Genomic DNA, 23,062 nt, shown 5'->3' on the forward strand with positions numbered 1-23,062 from the left:
ACGTTCAGTAAAGTTAGTCCCTGGTGAGATAGGAGTTTACAGTCCGAATGGCCTCTGGGAAGAAACTCCTTCTCAACCTCTCCATTCTCACAGCATGGCAACGGAGGCGTTTGCCTGACCGTAGCAGCTGGAACAGTCCGTTACTGGGGGGGGGGGGGGGGGGGAAGGGGTCTCCCATGATTTTATTGGCTCTGGAGTTGCACTTCCTGATGTATAGTTCCTGCAGGGGGGCGAGTGAAGTTCCCATAGTGCGTTTGTTCGGCCGAACGCAGTACTCTCTACAGAGCCTTCTTGTCCTTGGGCAGAGCAGTTCCCAAACCAGATGGTAAGTTAGATGTGGACCTTGTGGAGAGGAGAGGAGAGGAGAGGAGAGGAGAGGAGAGGAGAGGAGAGGAGAGGAGAGGAGAGGAGAGGAGAGGAGAGGAGAGGAGAGGAGAGGAGAGGAGAGGGGAGGAGGGTAGAGGAGAGGGGAAGAGAGGAGGCGAGAGGGGAGGAGAGGAGAGGAGAGGATAGGATAGGAGAGCAGAGCAGAGGAAAGGAGTGGAGAGGAGAGGAGAGGAGAGGAGAGGAGAGGAGAGGAGAGGAGAGGAGAGGAGAGGAGAGGAGAGGAGAGGAGAGGAGAGGAGAGGGTAATGGGGAAATCTTTCAGGACCGAGATGAGAAAAACATTTTTTTTCCAACACAGAGAGTGGTGAATCTGTGGAATTCTCTGCCACAGAAGGTAGTTGAGGCCACACAGTTCATTGGCTATATTTAAGAGGGAGTTAGATGTGGCCCTTGTGGCTAAAGGGATCAGTGGGTATGGAGAGAAGGCAGGTACAGGATACTGGGTTGGATGATCAGCCTTGATCATATTGAATGCGGTGCAGGCTCGAATGGCCGAATGGTCTCTACTCCTGCACCTATTGTCTATGTTTGGATGACAAGCAGGCAGCACCGGATATCTGGCATCATCATCAGCATCAGCAGCGCTGAGTACCCGGGTCATGTGACAGCGGGCAGGGCCGCCTCTGATGTCACCGCTCGGGAAGCGTCGGGGTTTAAAGGGGAGGGAGGGCGGCCGTTTAAAGGGGAGGGAGTGCGGGGAATCGGCCAACAATATTCCAGTCCCCAGGGCGGTGACATTTACACCACGAGATGTTCACACAAACATTTTCAGTCCGGGTCTGGGTTCCTGCAGCGACCTCAGTTCCTTCTTCCCGGTTGGACTGAACTTATTCTCCCCCAGCCTGAAACATGTGGAGGAATAAAGAGGAAATAAACAGATGAAACAACAGTGTCAATAACAGGGACTGGGGTTAATATTTCAACAACACTTACAGAACAAAATCACAGGAGAAAGAAGCCCGCGGATGGATGGATGGATCCCCAGATATTTGATCACATTAAACATTAACACAAACACTCACCCGATCAGCTCCAGTCTTGGGAGGGTCAGTATGAGGTCGCGGAGAGCGGGGACACATCGGTCTGTGAGGGAGTTGCCTGTCAGGTACAGCCACATCAGTGAGGGCTTTGTACTGAGAGCGGAGACGAGATCCTCGGCTCCAGAATCTGTGAGACCGACACTGTCCAGCCTGGAGATGAGAGAGAGTGAGGGTGAGGGACACAGAGAGACAGGAGACGGTGCAAATCCCCAGTGTTTATCAGTGACACAATTACTGATCATATTAATGTTCAGTGTCAGACACGCAGTGAGTGTAAACACAATCTCTCACAGTCTGGGACTTACTTCAGTCTCTGTATTTTACAGTCCGGGTTCCTCAGAGCCGCAGACACCAGTTTCACTCCGGAATCTCCCAGTTTATTCCCATGCAGGTTCAGCTCCGTCAGTGAGGGGTTTGTACTGAGAGCGGAGGCGAGATCCTCGGCTCCAGAATCTGTGAGACCGACACTGTCCAGCCTGGAGATGAGAGAGAGTGAGGGTGAGGGACACAGAGAGACAGGAGACGGTGCAAATCCCCAGTGTTTATCAGTGACACAATTACTGATCATATTAATGTCCAGTGTCGGACACCCAGTGAGTGTAAACACAATCTCTCACAGTCTGGGACTTACCCCAGTATCTGTATTTTACAGTCCGGGTTCCTCAGAGCCGCAGACACCAGTTTCACTCCGGAATCTCCCAGGTCGTTTAATCCCAGTCTAAACACAAACAGACAGAGTAAGAAACAAACCCCGAGGCTGAGATAGACAACTTCTCCCAAAGGGATATTTCTGGAAATACCTCAGCACATTATTGAACAAATCTGCGTGGATGTGGGTGTTTGGTGACTTTCACCATTTATTCTCATTCCCCGACAACCGGGACAAGATTTTTTCACATTCCCCGTGCAGTGAACGGCGGCAGGTCAGGGCAGGGCAGGCAACAGGAAGGGGTCGATCACCGTGACCCGGGGGATCCCAACCACCCCGTGCACAGTGACGGCCGCTCCGCCCCATAGAAGGGGTGCTGGACGGACGGAATAACAAAATAGTGGAACAATTTTACAGTTCAGTGTTAGCATCAAACGGACAGTTACCTCAAGTCCTGACACTTGTGCAGAACCGGCCACAGCCGCTGGAGACCTTCACACTGAATGCGGCAGTTCCATAGATTGAGGTGCTTGATTGTATCACAGAGCCTGATGGCATGAGACAGGGCCACACAGTCAATCGGGGTCAGTCCCAGTCTACTGAATGAAAGCGTTTCCACAGATCCCAGTGTCTGCTGAGACAGTGCAGGATTCTGTGACTCAAACAGGTAGTGCATCGTGTTCAGGAGCCTCCGTTTACCAGCTTCACTCCCTGTGTTTCCAGCCCGGTGTTTAACCTCCCCCTTCACCCAGTGACTCACTCGGCAGATTGTTTGATGAGATAATTTACCCAGAAACTCCTCCAGGATCCAACCTGTCCGTGGGGAGGAGAGACCAGCGACAAAACGGAGAAATACTTCAAATCGCCCGTCTGAATTGCCATGGGCTTTAATGAGGAGTGTCGTGATATCCCCGCGATCTACAGTCAGGAATTGTGCGAGTGCGGCTACAAACTCTTGGATGGTGAGGTGCGGGAAGGTGTACACCACGCTCCGGGCTGAATCCTCTCTCTCCAAAAGTTCCATCAGGAACCCAGACAGGAACTGTGAAGGCTGCAGATTGTATTTGATCAAATCTTCATCTGTGAACACAATTTTCTTCTTAGCCACTCCAGTGAAGGCCATCTGACCAACCCTCAGTAACACCTCACGGAGGTTCTCAATCTCACGGCCGTGGTTTTTCAGGATGTTGTAAATAAAGTAGCAATATAGTTGTGTGATGGTCTTGGGAACTCGCTGCGGGTCCCGGTGTGTTTGTGTGAAGAAGGGGCCCAGTGCCAGGACAAGGATCCAGCAGTAGGCGGGGTTGTAACTCATGGAGTACAGGATCTCGTTCTCCTTCACATGTTTGAAAACAGCTGCTGCCACCGTCTGATCTTCAAAATACCTGGTGAAATATTCCTTCCGTTCCTCACCAACAAATCCCAGGATTTCAGCCCAGACACTGATCTCTGCCTTTTCCAGTAAATGTAACGCAGTGGGGCGGGTAGTCACTAGCACTGAACACCCTGGGAGAAGCTTTTCCTGGACTAAACTGTACACAATGTCAGACACTTCACACCGGGACTCAGGATCTGGACACTGGTGCTTAGGTTCTGTGTCTCTCCGACTGTCAGCAAAATCGATTCTGCCCTTGAATTCATCCAGACCGTCAAATATAAACAGCAATCCCTCTGGGTTCTTCCAGACCTCCCGCAGCATATTCCCAAAGTAAGGATACTGATCCAGAATCAGTTCCCTCAGGGTTATTTTGCAGTTAATAGTGTTCAAATCCCGGAATTTGAAACTGAAGACAAACTGGAATTGTTGGAATATTTTCCCTGTGGCCCAGTCATGAACAATCTTCTGCACCATTGTTGTTTTTCCGATCCCCGCGACTCCGGACACTGATGCTGAACTCCCCGCGACTCCGGCTACTGATGCTGAACTCCCAGATCGGGATTTACTCCGGTAAAAGCTGCTGTGGAACAATTGATCAGTCCTGATTTTTTCCAGTTCGCCCCGGAGATGTTTCTCTTGCCATTTCTCATGGTCCCGACCTCTTGCCAGCAGCTCATGTTCCACCAGTGTCCGATCTCGAACAGTGGAGATGATTGTGAGCTCAGCGTATCGATCAAGCAGCAGGAAATTCTTAACCTTCTCGTTCATCAGGATGGTGTTTACACTCAGTGTTTCAGTCTGTGCTCGCAGAGTCTCCTTGTGTTTCCGTTGAACATCTGCGGACAGAGAGCCAGCATGTATTGAGTCTAGGAGCAGGGAGGTTCTACTACAGTTGTACAGGGCCCTGGTGAGACCACACCTGGAGTATTGCGTCCAGTTTTGGTCTCCTAATCTGATGAAGGACATTCTTGCTATTGAGGGAGCCCAGCATAGGTTCGCCAGATTGATCCCTGGGATGGCGGGACTGTAATATGAGGAAAGATTGAAAAGACTAGGCTTGTATTCACTGGCGTTTAGAAGGATGAGGGTGGGAGGGTCTTATAGAAACATGTAAAATTATAAAAGGACTGGACAAGCTAGATGCAGGAAAAATGTTCCCAATGTTGGGAGAGTCCAGAACCAGGGGCCACACACAGTCTTAGAATAAAGGGGAGGCCATGTAAGACAGAGGTGAGAAAAAACCTTTTCACCCAGAGAGTTGTGAATTTGTGGCCATTTGGGACTGAGATGAGGAGAAACTTTTCCACCCAGAGAGTTGTGAATTTGTGGCCATTTGGGACTGAGATGAGGAGAAACCTTTCCACCCAGAGAGTTGTGTGAATTTGTGGAATTCCCTGCCACAGAGGGCAGTGGAGGCCAAGTCACTGGATGGATTTAAGAGAGAGTTAGATAGAGCTGTAGGGGCTAGTGGAGTCAAGGGATATGGGGAGTAGGCAGGCACGGGTTATTGATAGGGGATAATCAGCCATGATCACAATGAATGGTGGTGCTGGCTCGATGGGCCGAATGGCCTACTCCTGCACCTATTTTCTATGTTTCTATAAGAGAGGAGGGGAGGAGATTGAGGGTGGAGGAGGGTGAGGAGAGGAGAGGAGAGGTGAGGAGAGGGGAGGAGAGGAGAGGAGAGGCGAGGGGAGGGGAGGAGAGGGGAGGAGAGGAGGAAACATTGCGGATGGTAACAGTCGATGGGATCAATTACAAGTCCAGGACAAGTGGCCACACACACAGTTTAAGGATAAGGGGGAAATCTTTTATCGCCGAGATGAGAAAAACTTTTTTTTCACACACAGACAGTGGTGAATCTCTGGAATTCTCTGCCACAGAAGGTAGTTGAGGCCACAGTTCATTGGCTATATTAAGAGGGAGTTAGATGTGGCCCTTGTGGCAAAATGGATCAGGGGGTGTGGAGAGAAGGCAGGTACAGGATACTGAGTTGGATGATCAGCCATGATCATATTGAATGGCGGTGCACGCTCGGAGGGCCGAATGGCCTACTCCTGCACCTATTTTCTATGTTTCTATGATCATGGCTGATCATCCCCAATCAATACCCCGTTCCTGCCTTCTCCCCATATCCCCTGACTCTCGCTATCTTTAAGGGCCCTATCTAGCTCTCTCTTGAAAGAATTCTCTCCAGAGAACCGGCCTCCACCGCCCTCTGAGGCAGGGAATCCCATAGATTCACACAACTCTCTGGGTGAGAATGACAGACTCTACTGACAGAGAGCAGCTGGCCACTGGAATCCCCGTAGAGGAGTCTGACTACTCAAAATGACCGAGGAATGTGACACTAACACATAGTTCCCTGTCCATCCTCCAGAGCCAGCAAGGAAGGCCCAACACCCAAGTTGTGACACATTCTCATCAGGCAGCTAAAGACAATACAATACCATTTATTAAAGACAGACATTCAGTTTCAGAGTGAAAGGAAGGCGGCTATGGGACTTTTCATGGAGTTTCCCCCTCTGTCTGTGTCTCTCTCTCTGTCTCTCTCTCTCTCTCTCTGTTCCCTCTGTTTCTCTCTCTCTGTGCCTCTCTCTGTGTGTCGCTATCTCTCTCTCTGAGTCTCTCTCTCTATCCCCATCTCTGTCCCTCTCTCTTATCTCTCTCTCGGTCTCTGTCCCCTCTCTCTTATCTCTCTCTGTCTCTGTCTCTCTGCCTCTCTCTCTCTCTCTCTCTCTCCCCCTGTGACTCTATCTGTCCCTCCCTCTCCCTGCCTGCCTGTCTCACACACACACACACACACTCACACTCACAATCACACACACTCACACTCACACTCACACTCACACTCACACTCACACACACACACACACACACACACACACACACACACACACACACACACACACACACACACACACACACACACACACACACACACACACACACACCCTCCCCTCCTGTCTCTCTCTCTGCCACTCACTCAGGCAGCTAAAGACAGACATTCAGTTTCAGAATGAAAGGCAGGAAGCTATGGGAATCCCATCCCATCACTTACCTTTCAGGTGAGTGGGCACTTCAGATAAACCCTGCCCCACCGTATCCATGTAGGCGAGCTGGTCTTTACCTGTTTAAACAGAATAACGTGTTAACATGAGCTTACACCCCAGCGGTATGAATATTGACTTCTCCAACTTCAAGTGACCCTTGTTTCCCTCTCTCTCCATCCCTCTCCCTTCACAGTTCCCCGACCAGTCTGACTGTCCTTGATTGCATAGAAACATGGAAAATAGGTGCAGGAGTAGAGGCCATTCGGCCCTTCGAGCCTGCACCATTCGCCATTCAATATGATCATGGCTGATCATCCAACTCAGTATCCTGTACCTGCATTCTCTCCATACCCACTGATCCCTTTAGCCACAAGGGCCACATCTAACTCCCTCTTAAATATAGCCAATGAACTTGATGAAGCTGAATTTTAGTTAAAATATAAGAAGATATTAAATTGGCTTCTGGGCTAGCTTGCAGCTTATATTTAGTCTCAAATTAGGCTTGCCTCAGGTTGCTGTGTGTGAGATAATAAATCCTATAACATTGTCTCCCAAGTGACAAGCAGAGAGGAGAAGCTAGAGAGATCTCTTCGAAGTAAGATGCCATAAACCAAATGGCCAATGTTATGGGGGAGGAGGCGAGAAAGGAAGAGAGAAACAGCTAGTCATATCTGTGAAGTAAGATGCCATAAACCAAATGGCCTATGTTTATGAAGGACCAAATGACAGAGCTAGGGTGATCTCTGTGAAGATAAAATGGCCTTATCCAAATAGCCAATGTTTATGAAGGACGAGAGAGGAACAGGGAAGTGGAAAGATAAAATGTCGTAAACCAAATGGCCAATGTTATCTTGTAACATGTAAACAAAAGGCCTTTGATGTGATGCACTCTGTGGAAACCTTTCCCTGTACCTCTGACCATGACTAATGTCTGAAATGTGCTAAGGGGACAAAAAAACCCTATTTAAGGCAATGTAATTCTGTTGTTCAGTGAGGTGAACGGAGGACGGTCAAGTGTCTGTAAAGGTCACTTGACTGGAGTTCTCCCTCCCTTCCATCGGCCGATGTTAAGTAAAGTTTTGAACTGGTCTACCAAACGGTTTGTGTGGTGTCTGTTTATTAAGAAGCGAACCTGGTTTAGTAGTTAAGTAAGTAGCTTTTTCATTGGCGTAGTTATGCAGGCCTCGCTGGGACCACATCAACAGCTGACTGTGCAAGAGGTTGCAGAGGTTGCCGGGATTGGAAGGGAGATAACTGAGCTCTATCGGCCCCCTTGTAAGACCGACTCCCTAGAAACTCCCGGGAACATCTGTGATCCTTCATCAGACATTGAATTGGTTCCCTGCCGAGGTTCTTAGAAACAGACAAAGGTAAGACCAGTTGGGCTTTATATGTTTTTTTTAAGATGGGATTGTGTATGTATTTTTAAGACAGAATTGTGCATGTATTTTTAAGAAGGACTTGAGCGGTTTCTCTTTCTATCTCTCTTTGTTTTCTCTTTTTCTCTATCTCTACTAAGGGCTCATCGGCCTCGTTGAGACATCCGTGATTTGTCGGGTTGAGATACGGTGGGTGAGGTGTGCGTCTGGCTTATTGAGACATCTGAAGAGATGTCGGATTCAGAAATAAGTGGCGTTGAATATTAAAGATTTAAGAAGTCTGCCAGGTTGAGAAACAGGGGTCCCGGTTAGTGGGTCTGCTTCGTTGAGACACTTGGGTCGTATATTAAAGAGTTAAAAAGTCAGCCAAATTGAGAAACTGGGGTCTCGAGTAGCGAGTCGGCCTGGTTGATATATTTGGAACGATTCGGAATTAAGAAGTCTGCTTTCTCTTTCTCTTTCTTTCTATCTATCTATGGGGAATGCTCTGGATAACAGTCCAACGTATGTGTTATTTGAATCCTAAGTATAATAAGAAGTTTAGAATGTTAAGTTATAAGTTGACCAAACGGTTAGGGGTTGAAGCCTGGCCAGTAGGGGGAACATGGAAAGCAGAGACAATTATATGGGAAAGGAAGGCAGGAAAGAAATGGAAGAAAGGAATTAAAACATGGGACGCAGAAGCAGTGAAGAAGCATGAGGAGAGTATAGAGTTCGAAGTTGGATGGATGCTGTATGTAAGAAGGGGATAGAGTTAAGAAACAAGGATAGCACTCGGAAAGGATGGAACGTATTGCAACTAGAATGCCAGTGGGCAGAGGAACAAGAGGAAATAATTAAAAGAGGTGAGAAACAGGTGATGATTAGTAAAAAATAAACCCAGTACTGGTAAATCCTCTGGAGGAGACTTCATGTCTGGCACGACAACCCTATTTGGTAATGAAGATGAGGAGTTAGATAATCTTGGGAGATGTCCACCTCCCTATGCCCTACCAGTAGCAATGGCATCTTTACCTGGGACAGTTCCGTCAGTAACATCCCTGTAACTTGAAGTTCTGACCTTACAAAGCTCCCCAGGATTGGGAGCAGGGGAATGCCTTTCTGTGCGTAATTTGCTTGAGGCATTGAGGCTACCAGAACAGCTGGTCATTGTTAAATGTACTGCACACACTGGTGCTGGGGACCCTATAGCAAAGGACAATAGGTTGCTGATAGTGTATCCAAACAGACAGCCTGTACATCCAAATGCGTAGTGACAGCACGTAAACAGATGCTAGCAAATAGAACGGTCCTGCCAAACATGAAGGAGGTATGTACATTAGAGGGACGCCTCTCATATATAATAATAACTATGGAAACAAGAGGGCTGTGCCATTGATTCAGCACACCCCGCTTGGACAAGTTGGTGTATTCGATACATTTTTACTCGTCTTACCCATGCTGGTAAGGAGGGAATGATAGGATAACAAAGGAAATGTGGTGGCAGGCCTCTGAATGTAAAATTTGCCAACAAAATAATCCAGGCAAATCAATTAAGATACCCTCAGCAGTGACGCCAATGCCATCACGACCGTTTGAATGCATACAAGATTGATTTTATTGAAATACCAAGGGCCCAGTGTTATAAATATTGCTTAGTGATTTTAGATTTATTTAGCAGGTGGAGTGAAGCTCTACCAACCACTAATAATACTGCTGAAACTATGGTAACATTGTTGTTAAGAGAAGTTATTCCCAGGTTTGGCCTACCTAATGTCATAAGCTCAGACAATGGTCTTCATTTTATTGCCACTATTAATAAGGAAAAATGTGCACATTGTAATATTCAACAGCAATTTCACTGTGTACACCACCCACAGGCATCTGGGATGGTGGAAAGAGTCAATGGGGATTGCAAAACAAAATTACCCCGGAGGTAAATCCTTTTTCTGACAGGCAACTATGTTATAAAAAAATTGGGGATGAAGGGAAATTTGATGGAGAAATGAGGAAAGAGCTAGGGAGACTGAAAAGTCAAGGGGAGTCTGACTAATCATGATCTGGATCAATGTCCAATTAGGGTTAGGTAACCAGGATTTTGGTAAACAGAAGTCTTGTCAGAAAAAGGGAAAGTAAATTACAAAGAGATGTCTTTGAAGATGAAATATTATATACTGCTGGTAAAACAATTTTTGTATATGTACTGCTGGTAAAACAATGTTTTTTATGTGGAATGTGTGAAATTCGAAGCAATGAGCAAAGTTGTGTGTCGCTTTAAGAAGTTTGTCCTTTAAAATGCAAATGGGACAGACAGTTTATGGTGTGCTCCGTTAAGAAACAGGCATGAATGGGGGCGGAGCTATACTCGAATGATAAAATGTGTTGGTTGATTATAAATCTTTTGAACCAAGTTTAAAAAAGACTCATCCCGATTAAAGTGTTAAATGAGATTGGAAATGTCAAAATTACAGAGAAAAAGAAAATGTATTATTGATTACTGATTCTGAGTGGGAAAGATTGTTTTGATATGATAACAGAGGTTGTCTTTTAAAATTCAAATGAAGCAAGATTACTGTTTTCAAGCAAACAAAAAGATTTTGAAGCATGGGCTGTTTGAGGGAAATGATGGTAGATGAAAAATTGTATTATGACTTACAAAAGGGGGTTTGAGGGAAGTAGATTGGGGAAGAGAACATATTTGGAGAATTGAATATTTAGGTGGAGAGAGCCTCTTCGGATATTATCGAATTAAAGAATAAATTCAAAGGGAAGTGTTAGGAAGGAACTGGAGATGCTGAGAGATCAAAGGAAGACAAAAGTGCTGGAGAAACTCAGCTGGTGAACAAGATTTACAACTTTTTATTGATGCAGGAAAAGCTGTTGCGTCCACCCCCTAGAGAGTGGGGGGAAGCCACCGGCAGGCCCTGGGCAATTAACTAATTATGTATGGACGGCAATTAACCCATGTCTTGCCAGATCTACATTCTCAGGATGGAGGAGCTTTGCTGGAAGCCATAAAAGCTGTACGATGATGGTGCTGGGACAAGAAGAATTGAGACTGTGTTGAAAAGAACAACCAAGTGTTGCTAACAACATGAACTGCTGTAAAGATTGAAGATCATCGTCGCTGGATACATTTGATTGACTGTGAACAGTTTGTGGAAACATGGACGATGGGCTATTGACGATGGGCTCCCTTTATTCTGGGGTGGCCCAGCCCACATGGACTGAACTTTCTTCAGAATGGCAAGCTTGCGGACTAACCCACATTTAAAGGATGGTACACACCTCCTTTTAAACAAGATTGAAGTCAAACATGACAAGCGCAGCAAATATACCCTGACTACAGACAGTAAGAGGTCTGCAAAGGCCAGTTAAATCTACCTGTTTTTGCCACAACCAAGGCACTGGTGTATTTTTAGGAAACAGTATATTTGTGACAGGCATTGTTATGTTGCAAATGCAGTGCCACACAAGAGAAGCATGAACCAGTTACACCAGCACACGGGGAATTCCAAGCGAAGCCGAATAAAGGCTGAGCAATTTTTATGATCCTTTTCCTGTCCTATGGTAGTATCTTAGTGTCACGTTCGGGGGAGGTTGGTGGCCATTTAAAATGTTTGGAGGGACTTGTGGAACGATTGTCCACTATGAAATGATTGTGTTACTAGTGTACTATTAATTTGTCTGATGAGATGCTTATGATTTTCGTATGTACTCAGCAAGGACTGTAGTTGTTATCAAAAATTTGATAAAAGGATGGAATGATGAAGCTGAATTTTAGTTAAAATATAAGAAGATATTAAATTGGCTTCTGGGCTAGCTTGCAGCTTATATTTAGTCTCAAATTAGGCTTGCCTCAGGTTGCTGTGTGTGAGATAATAAATCCTATAACATTGTCTCCCAAGTGACAAGCAGAGAGGAGAAGCTAGAGAGATCTCTTCGAAGTAAGATGCCATAAACCAAATGGCCAATGTTATGGGGGAGGAGGCGAGAAAGGAAGAGAGAAACAGCTAGTCATATCTGTGAAGTAAGATGCCATAAACCAAATGGCCTATGTTTATGAAGGACCAAATGACAGAGCTAGGGTGATCTCTGTGAAGATAAAATGGCCTTATCCAAATAGCCAATGTTTATGAAGGACGAGAGAGGAACAGGGAAGTGGAAAGATAAAATGTCGTAAACCAAATGGCCAATGTTATCTTGTAACATGTAAACAAAAGGCCTTTGATGTGATGCACTCTGTGGAAACCTTTCCCTGTACCTCTGACCATGACAAATGTCTGAAATGTGCTAAGGGGACAAAAAAACCCTATTTAAGGCAATGTAATTCTGTTGTTCAGTGAGGTGAACGGAGGACGGTCAAGTGTCTGTAAAGGTCACTTGACTGGAGTTCTCCCTCCCTTCCATCGGCCGATGTTAAGTAAAGTTTTGAACTGGTCTACCAAACGGTTTGTGTGGTGTCTGTTTATTAAGAAGCGAACCTGGTTTAGTAGTTAAGTAAGTAGCTTTTTCAAACTGTGGCCTCAACTATCCTCTGTGGCAGAGAATTCCACAGATTCACCACTCTCTGTGTGTGAAAAAAATGCTTTTCTCATGTCGGTCTTAAAGGATTTCCCCTTTATCCTTAAACTGTGTGTGTGCCCCCTTGTTCTGGACTTCCCCAACATCGGGAACAATCTTCCTGCACCTAGCCTGTCCAACCCCTTAAGAATTTTGTAAGTTTCTATAAGATCCCCCTCAATCCTGTAAATTCTAGCGAGTACAAGCCGAGTCTATCCAGTCTTTCTTCATATGAAAGTCCTGACATCCCAGGAATCAGTCTGGGGAACCTTCTCTGTACTCCCTCTATGGCAAGAATGTCTTTCCTCAGATTAGGAGACCAAAACTGTACGCAATACTCCAGGTGTGGTCTCACCAAGACCCTGTACCACTGCAGTAGAACCTCCCTGCTCCTATACTCAAATCCTCTATGGCAAGAATGTCTTTCCTCAGATTAGGAGACCAAAACTGCACGCAATACTCCAGGTGTGGTCTCACCAAGACCCTGTACAACTGCAGTAGGACCTCCCTGCTCCTGAACTCAAATCCTTTTGCTATGAACATTGTATCTGTTAGTTTAGTTGTTACCTTCTCCGAGTTAACAATGATCTATCCTACATTTTCATTCATCCCCATCCTCTGTGTCCATGTTCACACCTTACACTTCCTTATCTCTGTATCTCCCACTCCCCCGACACAGTCTGAAGGGTCACCCATTCTATCCATCCTGAGATGCTACCTGCCCTGCCGAGTTAAAGGGGCTGTCCCACCAGCGTGCGATTACATGCGTCTAGCGCGACCAAACGTGGTGGCTTGAGGCGTACGGCCTCACGGGGGCCGGTCCCACTTACAACCGCGGAGCCGTATGGAGTTGTGTGTGGCTGGTCCCGACATCATACTCACCAATTAGCCGGGCAGGAGGCGGGACGACTGAATTTGGACGTCGCATGGCGTCGGGCGGAGACGTCATCGTGCAATGCCACGCTGGGCGGTGACGTCATCGCGCAACGCCACGTGCTGGGTATATGCCGTCAAGCCGTTGCCTGCGGAGTATACCTGGAGTATTGCGTACAGTTTTGGTCTCCTAATCTGAGGAAAGACATTCTTGCCATAGAGGGAGTACAGAGAAGGTTCACCAGACTGATTCCTGGGATGGCAGGACTTTCATATGAAGAAAGACTGGATAGACTCGGCTTGTACTTGCTTGAATTTAGAAGATTGAGGGGGGGATCTTATAGAAACGTACAAAATTCTTAAGGGGTTGGACAGGCTAGATGTTGGGGAAGTCCAGGGCAAGGGGTCACAGTTTAAGGATAAGGGGGAAGTCTTTTAGGACTGAGATGAGATGAGAAAAACATTTTTTTTCACACACAGAGAGTGGTGAATCTGTGGAATTCTCCGCCACAGAAGGTAGTTGAGGCCACAGTTCATTGGCTATATTGAAGAGGAAATTCAAGTCAAGTCAAGTCAAGTTTATTTGTCACATACGAGATGTGCAGTGAAATGAGAAGTGGCAATGCTCGCGGACTTTGTGCAAAAAGACAAACAGACAAACAACCAAACAAACTATAAACACAATCATAAACACACACATATTCTTTTTCATATTAAATATTTGAAGGAAAAACGTTCAGTAAAGTTAGTCCCTGGTGAGATAGGAATTTACAGTCCGAATGGCCTCTGGGAAGAAACTCCTTCTCAACCTCTCCGTTCTCACAGCATGGCAACGGAGGCGTTTGCCTGACCGTAGCAGCTGGAACAGTCCGTTGCAGGGGTGGAAGGGGTCTCCCATGATTTTATTGGCTCTGGAGTTGCACCTCCTGATGTATAGTTCCTGCAGGGGGGCAAGTGAAGTTCCCATAGTGCGTTCGGCCGAACGCACTACTCTCTGCGGAGCCTTCTTGTCCTGGGCAGAGCAGTTCCCAAACCAGATGGTAAGTTCGATGTGGCCCTTGTGGTTAAAGGGATCAGGGGGTATGGAGAGAAGGCAGGTACAGGATATTGAGTTGGATGATCAGCCATGGTTCACCAGACTGATTCCTGGGATGTCAGGACTTTCATATGAAGAAAGACTGGATAGACTCGGCTTGTGCTTGCTAGAATTTAGAAGATTGAGGGGGGATCTTATAGAAACTTACAAAATTCTTAAGGGGTTGGACAGGCTAGATGTAGGAAGATTGCTCCCGATGTTGGGGAAGTCCAGGACAAGGGGTCACAGTTTAAGGAAAAGGGGGAAATCTTTTAGGACCGAGGTGAGAAAAACATTTTTTGTCCCACACAGAGAGTGGTGAATCTGTGGAATTCTCTGCCACAGACGGTAGTTGAGGCCACACAGTCCATTGGCTATATTGAAGAGGGAGTTAGATGTGGCCCTTGTGGCTAAAGGGATCACGGGGTATGGAGAGAAGGCAGGTACAGGATACTGAGTTGGATGATCAGCCATGATCATATTGAATGGCGAATGGTGCAGGCTCGAAGGGCCGAATGGCCTCTACTCCTGCACCTATTGTCTATGTTTTTATGTCTAGGTTTCTAAAAGCAATAGGTAACAAGATGCTAATTTCCGAGTATGAAAATGGCCATAACTTTTTTGATACTGAAGATATGAAAGTGAATTAGGTGTCAAATTGAACTTCTTTTTATGCTTTATCTGATGGGATAAATTGCTGACTTGAGTTTTAAAATCTCAACATTTTGCAACATTGCTAGCATTAGTGCAACAGTGATACAGCCTGGAAACAGGCCCTTCGGCCCCCCGTCCTAAATACTAGCGACAATTTACAATTCCCAGAAGCCAATTATCATTATTTATTCATTTATTCATATTTTTTAATTTAATTCTTAATAAATATTAATAAATATTGAAACACAGTGTTTTTATGGAAGTGTAACTGTGACACCTGCAACCTCCGGCAACCACCTGCAACCTCCTGCAACCACCTGCAAACTCCGGCAACCACCTGCAACCTCCGGCAACCACCTGCAACTAGCTTCGACCCAGAAGCCAATAACATTATTTATTCATTTATTATTATTATTATTTAATTTAATTCTTAATAAACATTGAAGAAAAACATCCAAAAAAAAAGAAAAGCGTTGATATTGACCTTTTGCAAAAAATGGTGTAAATGGAAATAATGAAATAATGAAATGCAATCATCAAAAATAAATAGATTCTCAAAACAAACAGAGATTAAAAACTTGTGGAGAAAGCAAGTCCCAAGTTGGGCCGCCCAGGATCGAGTGTAATACAGTCGGGCCTCCCGGTTGTGGTGGGGGAGCGAGCGTTATACAACTGCCGGGGTGGAGGGGCGTGATATAATGGGGCCGCCCGGGATCGAGTGTAGTACAGTTGTGCCGCCCGGTTGTGGTGGGGGAGCGAGTGTTATACAGTGGTCAGGGTGGAGCATCGACAATTGCGCCGCCTGGGATCGAGTGTAATGCAGTCGTACCGCCCGGTTGTGGTGGGGGAGCGAGCGTTATACAGTTGCCGGGGTGGGGGGTGGAGCATCGACAATGGGGCCGCCCGGGATCGAGTGTAACACAGTCGTGCCGCCCGGTTGTGGTGGGGGAGCGAGCGTTATACAGTTGCCGGGTGGGGTGGGGGGGGGGGGGGGGGGGGGGGGGGGGGAGCAGCGTCGACAGTTGCTCGGGGCGGGAACGAGCGGCGACTGCACGGACCGCGCGGGTTTAACGGGCGTCGACAGTTGGCGGCGGGAACAAGGTTTAAAGTCCAGAGGAAGGTGAGGAAATATTATTGTTTAATGGCCACATTATTCTGTCTGTCCGGGAATATGGTGGTGGGGGGAGGGGGCGCTGAACAACATGGTGGAGACCTGGGTCGTCTACAGCAGCGGGTCTCCACCCGGCGCGGCCTACAGACTCCGGTAGGAGGGGGCCGACTCTGTGTCCACGCCGCTGAGGACGTCCCGGGTGGGGAGAGAGTGGGAGGAGGGATGGGGTAGGGGTAGAGAGGGAAGGGGGATGGGGGAGAGAGGGATAGGGGGATGGGGGAGAGAGGGATAGGGGGTGGGGGAGAGAGGGGGGTGGGGGAGAGATGGGTGGGGAAGGGGGAGAGAAGGGGAAGTGTGGGGAGGGAGGGGGAGAGCGGAAGGGGAGGGGTGGAAGGGGAGTGAGGAGGAGAGGGGGAAGAGTGGAGGGATGGAGGGGTAGGGGAGAGAGGTGGAAGAGTGTGGAGGGAGGGGAGATGGGGGGGGAGAGGTGGAAGAATGGAGGGAGAGAGAGGTGGGGGGAGAGGGGGAAGAATGGAGTGGGAGAGAGAGGTGGGGGGAGAGGGGGAAGAATGGAGAGGGGTGGGGGGAGAGAGGGAGATGGGGTAGGGGAGAGAGGGGGAAGAGTGTGGAGGGGAGATGGGGGGAGAGAGGGAGAGGGAGAGATGGGGTGGGGGGAGAGAGTGGGAAGAGTGTGGAGGGAGGGAGGGGGTATGGGAGAGAGGGGGAAGAGTGTGGATGGAGGGGGAGATGGGGTAGGGGAGAGAGGGGGAAGAGTGGAGAGGGAGAGTGGGGGGGGGGTAGATAGGGAGGGGGTAGAGGTTTTTTTTAATCGAAATCTTTTTATTTAGTTTTCAAGACATAACAAGGTGCAAAGTTGTCCATTTGTTACAGACAGAGTGTACGAAAAGAATAAATAAAAAACAGGGGAGGGGGAGAGGGGGAAGAGTGTGGAGGGGTGGGGGAGAGGGGAGGGGGAGAGGGAAGAGTGTGGAGGGATAGGGGAGAGGGAGGGGTGGGGAGAGGGGGAAGAGTGTGGAGGGGTGGGGGAGGGGGAGAGGGAAGAGGGAGAGATGGGGTAGGAGAGAGAGGGGGAAGAGTGTGGAGGGAGGGAGGGGTGGGGGAAGAGTGTGGAGGGAGAGGGGGTAGAGGAGAGAGGGGGAAGAGTGTGGAGGGAGGGGGAGATGGGGTAGGGGAGAGAGGTGGAAGAGTGTGGAGGGAGGGGGAGATGGGGTAGAGGAGAGAGGGGGAAGAGTGTGGAGGGAGGGGGAGATGGGGTAGGGGAGAGAGGGGGAAGAGTGTGGAGGGAGGGGGAGATGGGGTAGGGGAGAGAGGTGGAAGAGTGGAGGGAGGGAGGGGGCGGAGGGGAGAGGAGATGGGGAGAGGGGGAAGAGTGTGTCTTTACTTTGTGTACTAGTCATGTCTCTACTATTTATTTCATTCCACTTACATGTTTTTCCTCTACTTGCTAAATTTTTGTAAGGTGTCCTTGAGACCCTTGAAAGGCGCCCATAAATAAAATGTATTATTTAGGTATGTTGCAAAACGTACCTGAAGCGTCGCTGAAAATCTGTCGCTGCGGGTGTGCGTGATTTTGGCGCCGTTTATAGGGGGGCGGGTTTAAAACGCGATTTTCCCTAGGCTGTTCAAATCGAGGATGTTCAGCCTAGTTCATTATTAACGAAAAATCGCTGGAAGATTCCGTCGCTTTAGCTATTATTACTTTTAAGGGATTTATCTAATTGTTATAGTAGTTTAAAAATTAACCTCTAAACCCGCGACCGCCGGCAAGCGGCCGGATCTCATACAGGGAACAACAGGAGGTAGGCTGTTTATTTTTACATTAAAACGGGCTTCTTAAGATCCCTTTATACAAAGTTTAATGTTGCGAGAAGCTAATTTTGGGCCCATTATATCCCGCAGTATTTTTCTGGGCATTTGTGGGCACAAATCTACCGCAATGTGAACGTTCTAAACCAGCGCGTTCACAGGATCCCACTAGAAAGCTGATTTAAATGGACTTTAATTTACAGCAATTAAACACTAAATTCCTTCCATTTGGCCAATAAATTAATGTAAATGAGATTTAAAAATCATGTTTTATGGTGAATTATTTGTGAATATTATTTGGACACTTAGGCTATTTAAAAATGTTAATCATTTATTAAGAAATGGATAGATGTTTAATCTAGTAATTGAAAGTTTGTCCTGGTATATGGTATTAGGGAGAGGGGAGAGTGGGGTGGGGGAGAGAGGGGAAAGAGTATGGAGGGAGGAGGGGATGGGGTGTGCGAAGGGAGGGGGAAGAGTGTGGAGGGAGGGAGGAGGATATGGGGTAGAGGGGTGGGGTGTGAGGAGAGGGGGAAGAGTGTGGAGGGGAGAGGGGGGAGAGTGTGGATGGGGTAGGGGAGAGAGGGGGGAGGGTGTGGAGGGAGGAAGAGGGACGGAGAGAGGGGGAAGAGTGTGGAGGAGAGGGGAGAGTGGGGGGGAGAGAGGGGGACGGGTGGGGGAGGGGGTAGGGGAGCGTGGGGGGGGGAGCGTGGGAGATGGGGTAGGGGAGAGAGGGGGAAGAGTGGAAGGAGAGGGAGATGGGTGGGGGGAGGAGAGGGAGAGGGAGGGAGGGGTGGGGGGAGAGAGGGGGCGGTGGGGTAGAGAGGGAAGGGGAGGTGGTGGTGAGGGAAGGGGGGTGGGAGAGAGATGGGTGGGGAAGGGGGAGAGAAGGGGAAGTGTGGGGAGGGAGGGGGAGAGCGGCAGGGGGAGGGGTGGAAGGGGTGGAAGGGGAGAGAGGAGGAGGAGGAGGAGGGAGTGAAGGAGGGAGAGATGGAGGGAGAGATGGAGGGAGAGATGGGGATGGGGTGAGGAGAGAGGGGTGATGAGGGAGGGTTGAGGAGGGGAGAGAGACGGGGAGAGGGAGGGGAAAGGGAGGGAGGGGGAGAGTGCGGAGGGGAGTAGAAAGGGGGGAGAGATGGAGAGGGGGAGGGGGAGGAGAGGGGTGGGTGAGAGGAGAAGGGGGGGAGGAGTTTGGAGGGGGTGAGAGGAAGAAAGACTGGATAGACTTGGCTTGTACTCGCTAGAATTTAGAAGATTGAGGGGGGGATCTTATAGAAACGTACAAAATTCTTAAGGGGTTGGACAGGCTAGATGCAGGAAGATTGTTCCCGATGTTGGGGAAGTCCAGAACAAGGGGCCACACACACAGTTTAAGGATAAGGGGGAAATCTTTTAGGACCGTGATGAGAAAAACATTTTTTTTTCACATACAGAGAGTGGTGAATCTGTGGAATTCTCTGCCACAGAAGGTAGTTGAGGCCACACAGTTCATTGGCTATATTTAAGAGGGAGTTACATGTGGCCCTTGTGGCTAAAGGGATCTGGGGGTATGGAGAGAAGGCAGGTACAGGATACTGAGTTGGATGATCAGCCATGATCATATTGAATGGCGAATGGTGCAGGCTCGAAGGGCCGAATGACCTCTACTCCTGCACCTATTGTCTATGTTTCTATGTGGTCTGCCGTTTAGCAGAGTGGGGTGGTGACAGCTATCGGTGGAGAAACCCTTGATAATTCCATTATTTGATTCATCACAGCTCCTGCAATGTCTTCGATGACGGAGCTCCTGGAAAGGTGTGATGAGTCACAGCTGCTGGATTTGACAAATCATTACTGCAAGAGGCTGGAAGCGGCGACTCAAGAGGCGGTGGAGAATGTCGTCTTCGTTCTAGCGTACGAGAGATATTTCAGTGAACAAGAGTACAAGGTAGGGAGAGGAATGGATGAGTGTGTAACTTCAGCCGATACACAAATGTTTTCATTCACAAATATTGTGGGCTGAAGGGTCCATTCTTGTGCTGTCCTCGTTGTAATGAGTCGAGTCATATACACGTCAAGGTACAATACATGTTTATTAAAGTCCACTCACTCACACAATTCATCTGCATGGTGTTACAGTAACTAGCAGCTACTCAAATGACCAATAAACATAATATGACATAGTGTTAATAGCAAAAGGATTTGAGTATAGGAGCAGGGAGGTTCTACTGCAGTTGTACAGGGTCTTGGTGAGACCACACCTGGAGTATTGCGTACAGTTTTGGTCTCCTAATCTGAGGAAAGACATTCTTGCCATAGAGGATTTGAGTATAGGAGCAGGGAGGTTCTACTGCAGTTGTACAGGGTCTTGGTGAGACCACACCTGGAGTATTGCATACAGTTTTGGTCTCCTAATCTGAGGAAAGACATTCTTGCCATAGATGATTTGAGTATAGGAACAGGGAGGTTCTACTGCAGTTGTACAGGGTCTTGGTGAGACCACACCTGGAGTATTGCGTACAGTTTTGGTCTCCTAATCTGAGGAAAGACATTCTTGCCATAGAGGGAGTACAGAGAAGGTTCACCAGACTGATTCCTGGGATGTCAGGACTTTCATATGAAGAAAGACTGGATAGACTCGGCTTGTACTCGCTAGAATTCAGAAGATTGAGGGGGGATCTTATAGAATCGTAAGGGGTTGGACAGGCTAGATGCAGGAAGATTGTTCCCGATGTTGGGGAAGTCCAGAACAAGGGGTCACAGTTTAAAGATAAGGGGGAAATCCTTTAGGACCGAGATGAGGAAAGCATTTTTCACACAGAGAGTGGTGAATCTATGGAATTCTCTGCCACAGAAGGTAGTTGAGGCCACAGTTCATTGGCTATATTTAAGAGGGAGTTAGATGTGGCCCTTGTGGCTAAAGGGATCAGGGGGTATGGAGAGAAGGCAGGTACAGGATACTGAGTTGGATGATCAGCCATGATCATATTGAATGGCGGTGCAGGCTCGAAGGGCCGAATGGCCTACTCCTGCACCTATTTTCTATGTTTGGATGGCAGGCAGGCAGCACCGGATATCTGGCATCATCATCAGCATCAGCAGCGCTGAGTACCCGGGTCACGTGACAGCGGGCAGGGCCGCCTCTGACATCACCGCCCGGGAAGCGTCGGGGTTTAAAGGGGAGGGAGGGCGGCCGTTTAAAGGGGAGGGAGTGCGGGGAATCGGCCAACAATATTCCAGTCCCCAGGGCGGTGACGTTTACACCACGAGATGTTCACACGATCACTGTCAGTCCGGGTCTGGGTTCCTGCAGCGACCTCAGTTCCTTCTTCCCGGTTGGACTGAACTTATTCCCCCCCAGCCTGAAACATGTGGAGGAATAAAGAGGAAATAAACAGATGAAACAACAGTGTCAATAACAGGGACTGGGGTTAATATTTCAACAACACTTACAGAACAAAATCACAGGAGAAAGAAGCCCGCGGATGGATGGATGGAGCCCCTGATATTTGATCACATTAAACATTAACACAAACACTCACCTGATCCGCTCCAGTCTCGGGAGGTTCAGTATGAGTTCGCGGAGAGCGGGGACACATCGGTCTGTGAGGGAGTTGTCTGTCAGGTACAGCCACGTCAGTGAGGGCTTTGTACTGAGGGTGGAGATGAGATCCTCGGCTCCAGAATCTGTGAGACCGACACTGCCCAGCCTGGAGATGAGAGAGAGTGAGGGTGAGGGACACAGAGAGACAGGAGACGGTGCAAATCCCCAGTGTTTATCAGTGACACAATTACTGATCATATTAATGTTCAGTGTCAGACACCCAGTGAGTGTAAACACAATCTCTCACAGTCTGGGACTTACCCCAGTCTTTGTATTTTACAGTCCGGTTTCCTCAGAGCCGCAGACACCAGTTTCACTCCGGAATCTCCCAGTTCATTATCACTCAGCCACAGCACCGTCACCGTATGGTTTGTACTGAGGGCGGAGGTGAGATCCTCGGCTCCAGAATCTGTGAGACCGACATATTCCAGCCTGGAGATGAGAGAGAGTGAGGGTGAGGGACACAGAGAGGCAGGAGTTGGTGCAAATCCCAAGTGTTTATCAGTGACACAATTACTGATCATATTAATGTTCTGTGTCACACACCCAGTGAGTGTAAACACAATCTCTCACAGTCTGGTACTTACCACAGTGTCTGTATTTTACAGTCCGGGTTCCTCAGAGCCGCAGACACCAGTTTCACTCCAGAATCTCCCAGGTTGTTGCCTCCCAGTCTAAACACAGACAGAGTAAGAAACAAACGGATACAAACCCCGCCCGGTGAGGCTGAGATAGACAACTTCTCCCAAAGGGATATTTCTGGAAACACCTCAGCACATTATTGAACAAATCTGTGTGGATGTGGGTGTTTGGTGACTTTCACCATTTATTCTCATTCCCCGACAACCGGGACAAGATTCTTTCTCATTCCCCGTGCAGTGAACGGCGGCAGGGCAGGGCAGGGCAGGCAACAGGCGTGTCCCGGGGGAAGGGGTCGATCACCGTGACCCGGGGGAGCCCAACCACCCCGTGCACAGTGACGGCCGCTCGGCCCCATAGAAGGGGTGCTGGACGGACGGAATAACAAAATAGTGGAACAATTTTACAGTTCAGTGTTAGCGTCAAACGGACAGTTACCTCAAGTCCTGACACTTGTGCAGAGCCGGTCCCAGCCGCTGGAGACCTTCACACTGAATGCGGCAGTTCACCAGATCGAGGTATTTGATTGTATCACAGAGCCTGATGACATGAGACAGGACCACACAGTCAATCGGGGTCAGTCCCAGTCCACGGAATGAAAGTGTTTCCACAGATCCCAGTGTCTGCTGAGCCAGTGCAGGATTCTGTGACTCAAACAGGTAGTGCATCGTGTTCAGGAGCCTCCGTTTACCAGCTTCACTCTCTATGTTTCCAGCCCGGCGTTTAACCTCCCCCTTCACCCAGTCACTCACTCGGCAGATTGTTTGATGAGGGAATTTACCCAGAAACTCCTCCAGGATCCAAGCTGCCCGTGTGGAGGAGAGACCAGCGACAAAACGGAGAAATACTTCAAATCGCCCGTCTGAATTGCC

At 48.3% G+C, this 23,062-nt stretch overlaps 1 protein-coding gene across 3 annotated transcripts; it reads right to left on the reverse strand.

Annotated features, from left to right (window-relative positions):
• Positions 1–1,087: 1,087 nt before the first annotated feature.
• On the reverse strand, positions 1,088–23,062 carry LOC116970292 (NACHT, LRR and PYD domains-containing protein 3-like). 3 transcript variants are annotated; one of them, XM_033016964.1, is made up of 6 exons: positions 22,629–23,062; positions 22,139–22,225; positions 21,813–21,983; positions 1,733–1,903; positions 1,410–1,577; positions 1,088–1,229 (listed from the first exon to the last, which is right to left on the reverse strand). In XM_033016964.1, the coding sequence occupies exons 1-6, from the start codon at positions 22,856–22,858 to the stop codon at positions 1,142–1,144; spliced, it is 915 nt and encodes a 304-aa protein (XP_032872855.1). In that variant the 5' UTR covers positions 22,859–23,062; the 3' UTR covers positions 1,088–1,141. The 3 variants fall into 3 exon arrangements, with proteins under 3 accessions (XP_032872855.1, XP_032872857.1, XP_032872856.1); XM_033016966.1 differs by lacking the exon at positions 21,813–21,983; XM_033016965.1 differs by lacking the exons at positions 1,088–1,229; positions 1,410–1,577; positions 1,733–1,903 and adding exons at positions 21,000–21,309; positions 21,490–21,657.

The sequence above is a fragment of the Amblyraja radiata genome, unplaced genomic scaffold, assembly GCF_010909765.2.
Source record: "Amblyraja radiata isolate CabotCenter1 unplaced genomic scaffold, sAmbRad1.1.pri scaffold_704_ctg1, whole genome shotgun sequence".
Classification (NCBI taxonomy): Eukaryota; Metazoa; Chordata; class Chondrichthyes; order Rajiformes; family Rajidae; genus Amblyraja; species Amblyraja radiata.

Bases quoted from the DNA above. Each gene is read 5' to 3' on its own strand.
- LOC116970292 (XM_033016964.1), bottom strand. From the start codon at position 22,858: ATGCACTACCTGTTTGAGTCACAGAATCCTGCACTGGCTCAGCAGACA. The intron at 22,226-22,628 runs GTAACTGTCCGT...GTCTGTGTTTAG, and splicing joins CACAAGTGTCAGGACTTGAG to ACTGGGAGGCAACAACCTGG. The intron at 1,904-21,812 runs GTAAGTCCCAGA...TCTCATCTCCAG, and splicing joins TGTAAAATACAAAGACTGGG to GCTGGACAGTGTCGGTCTCA.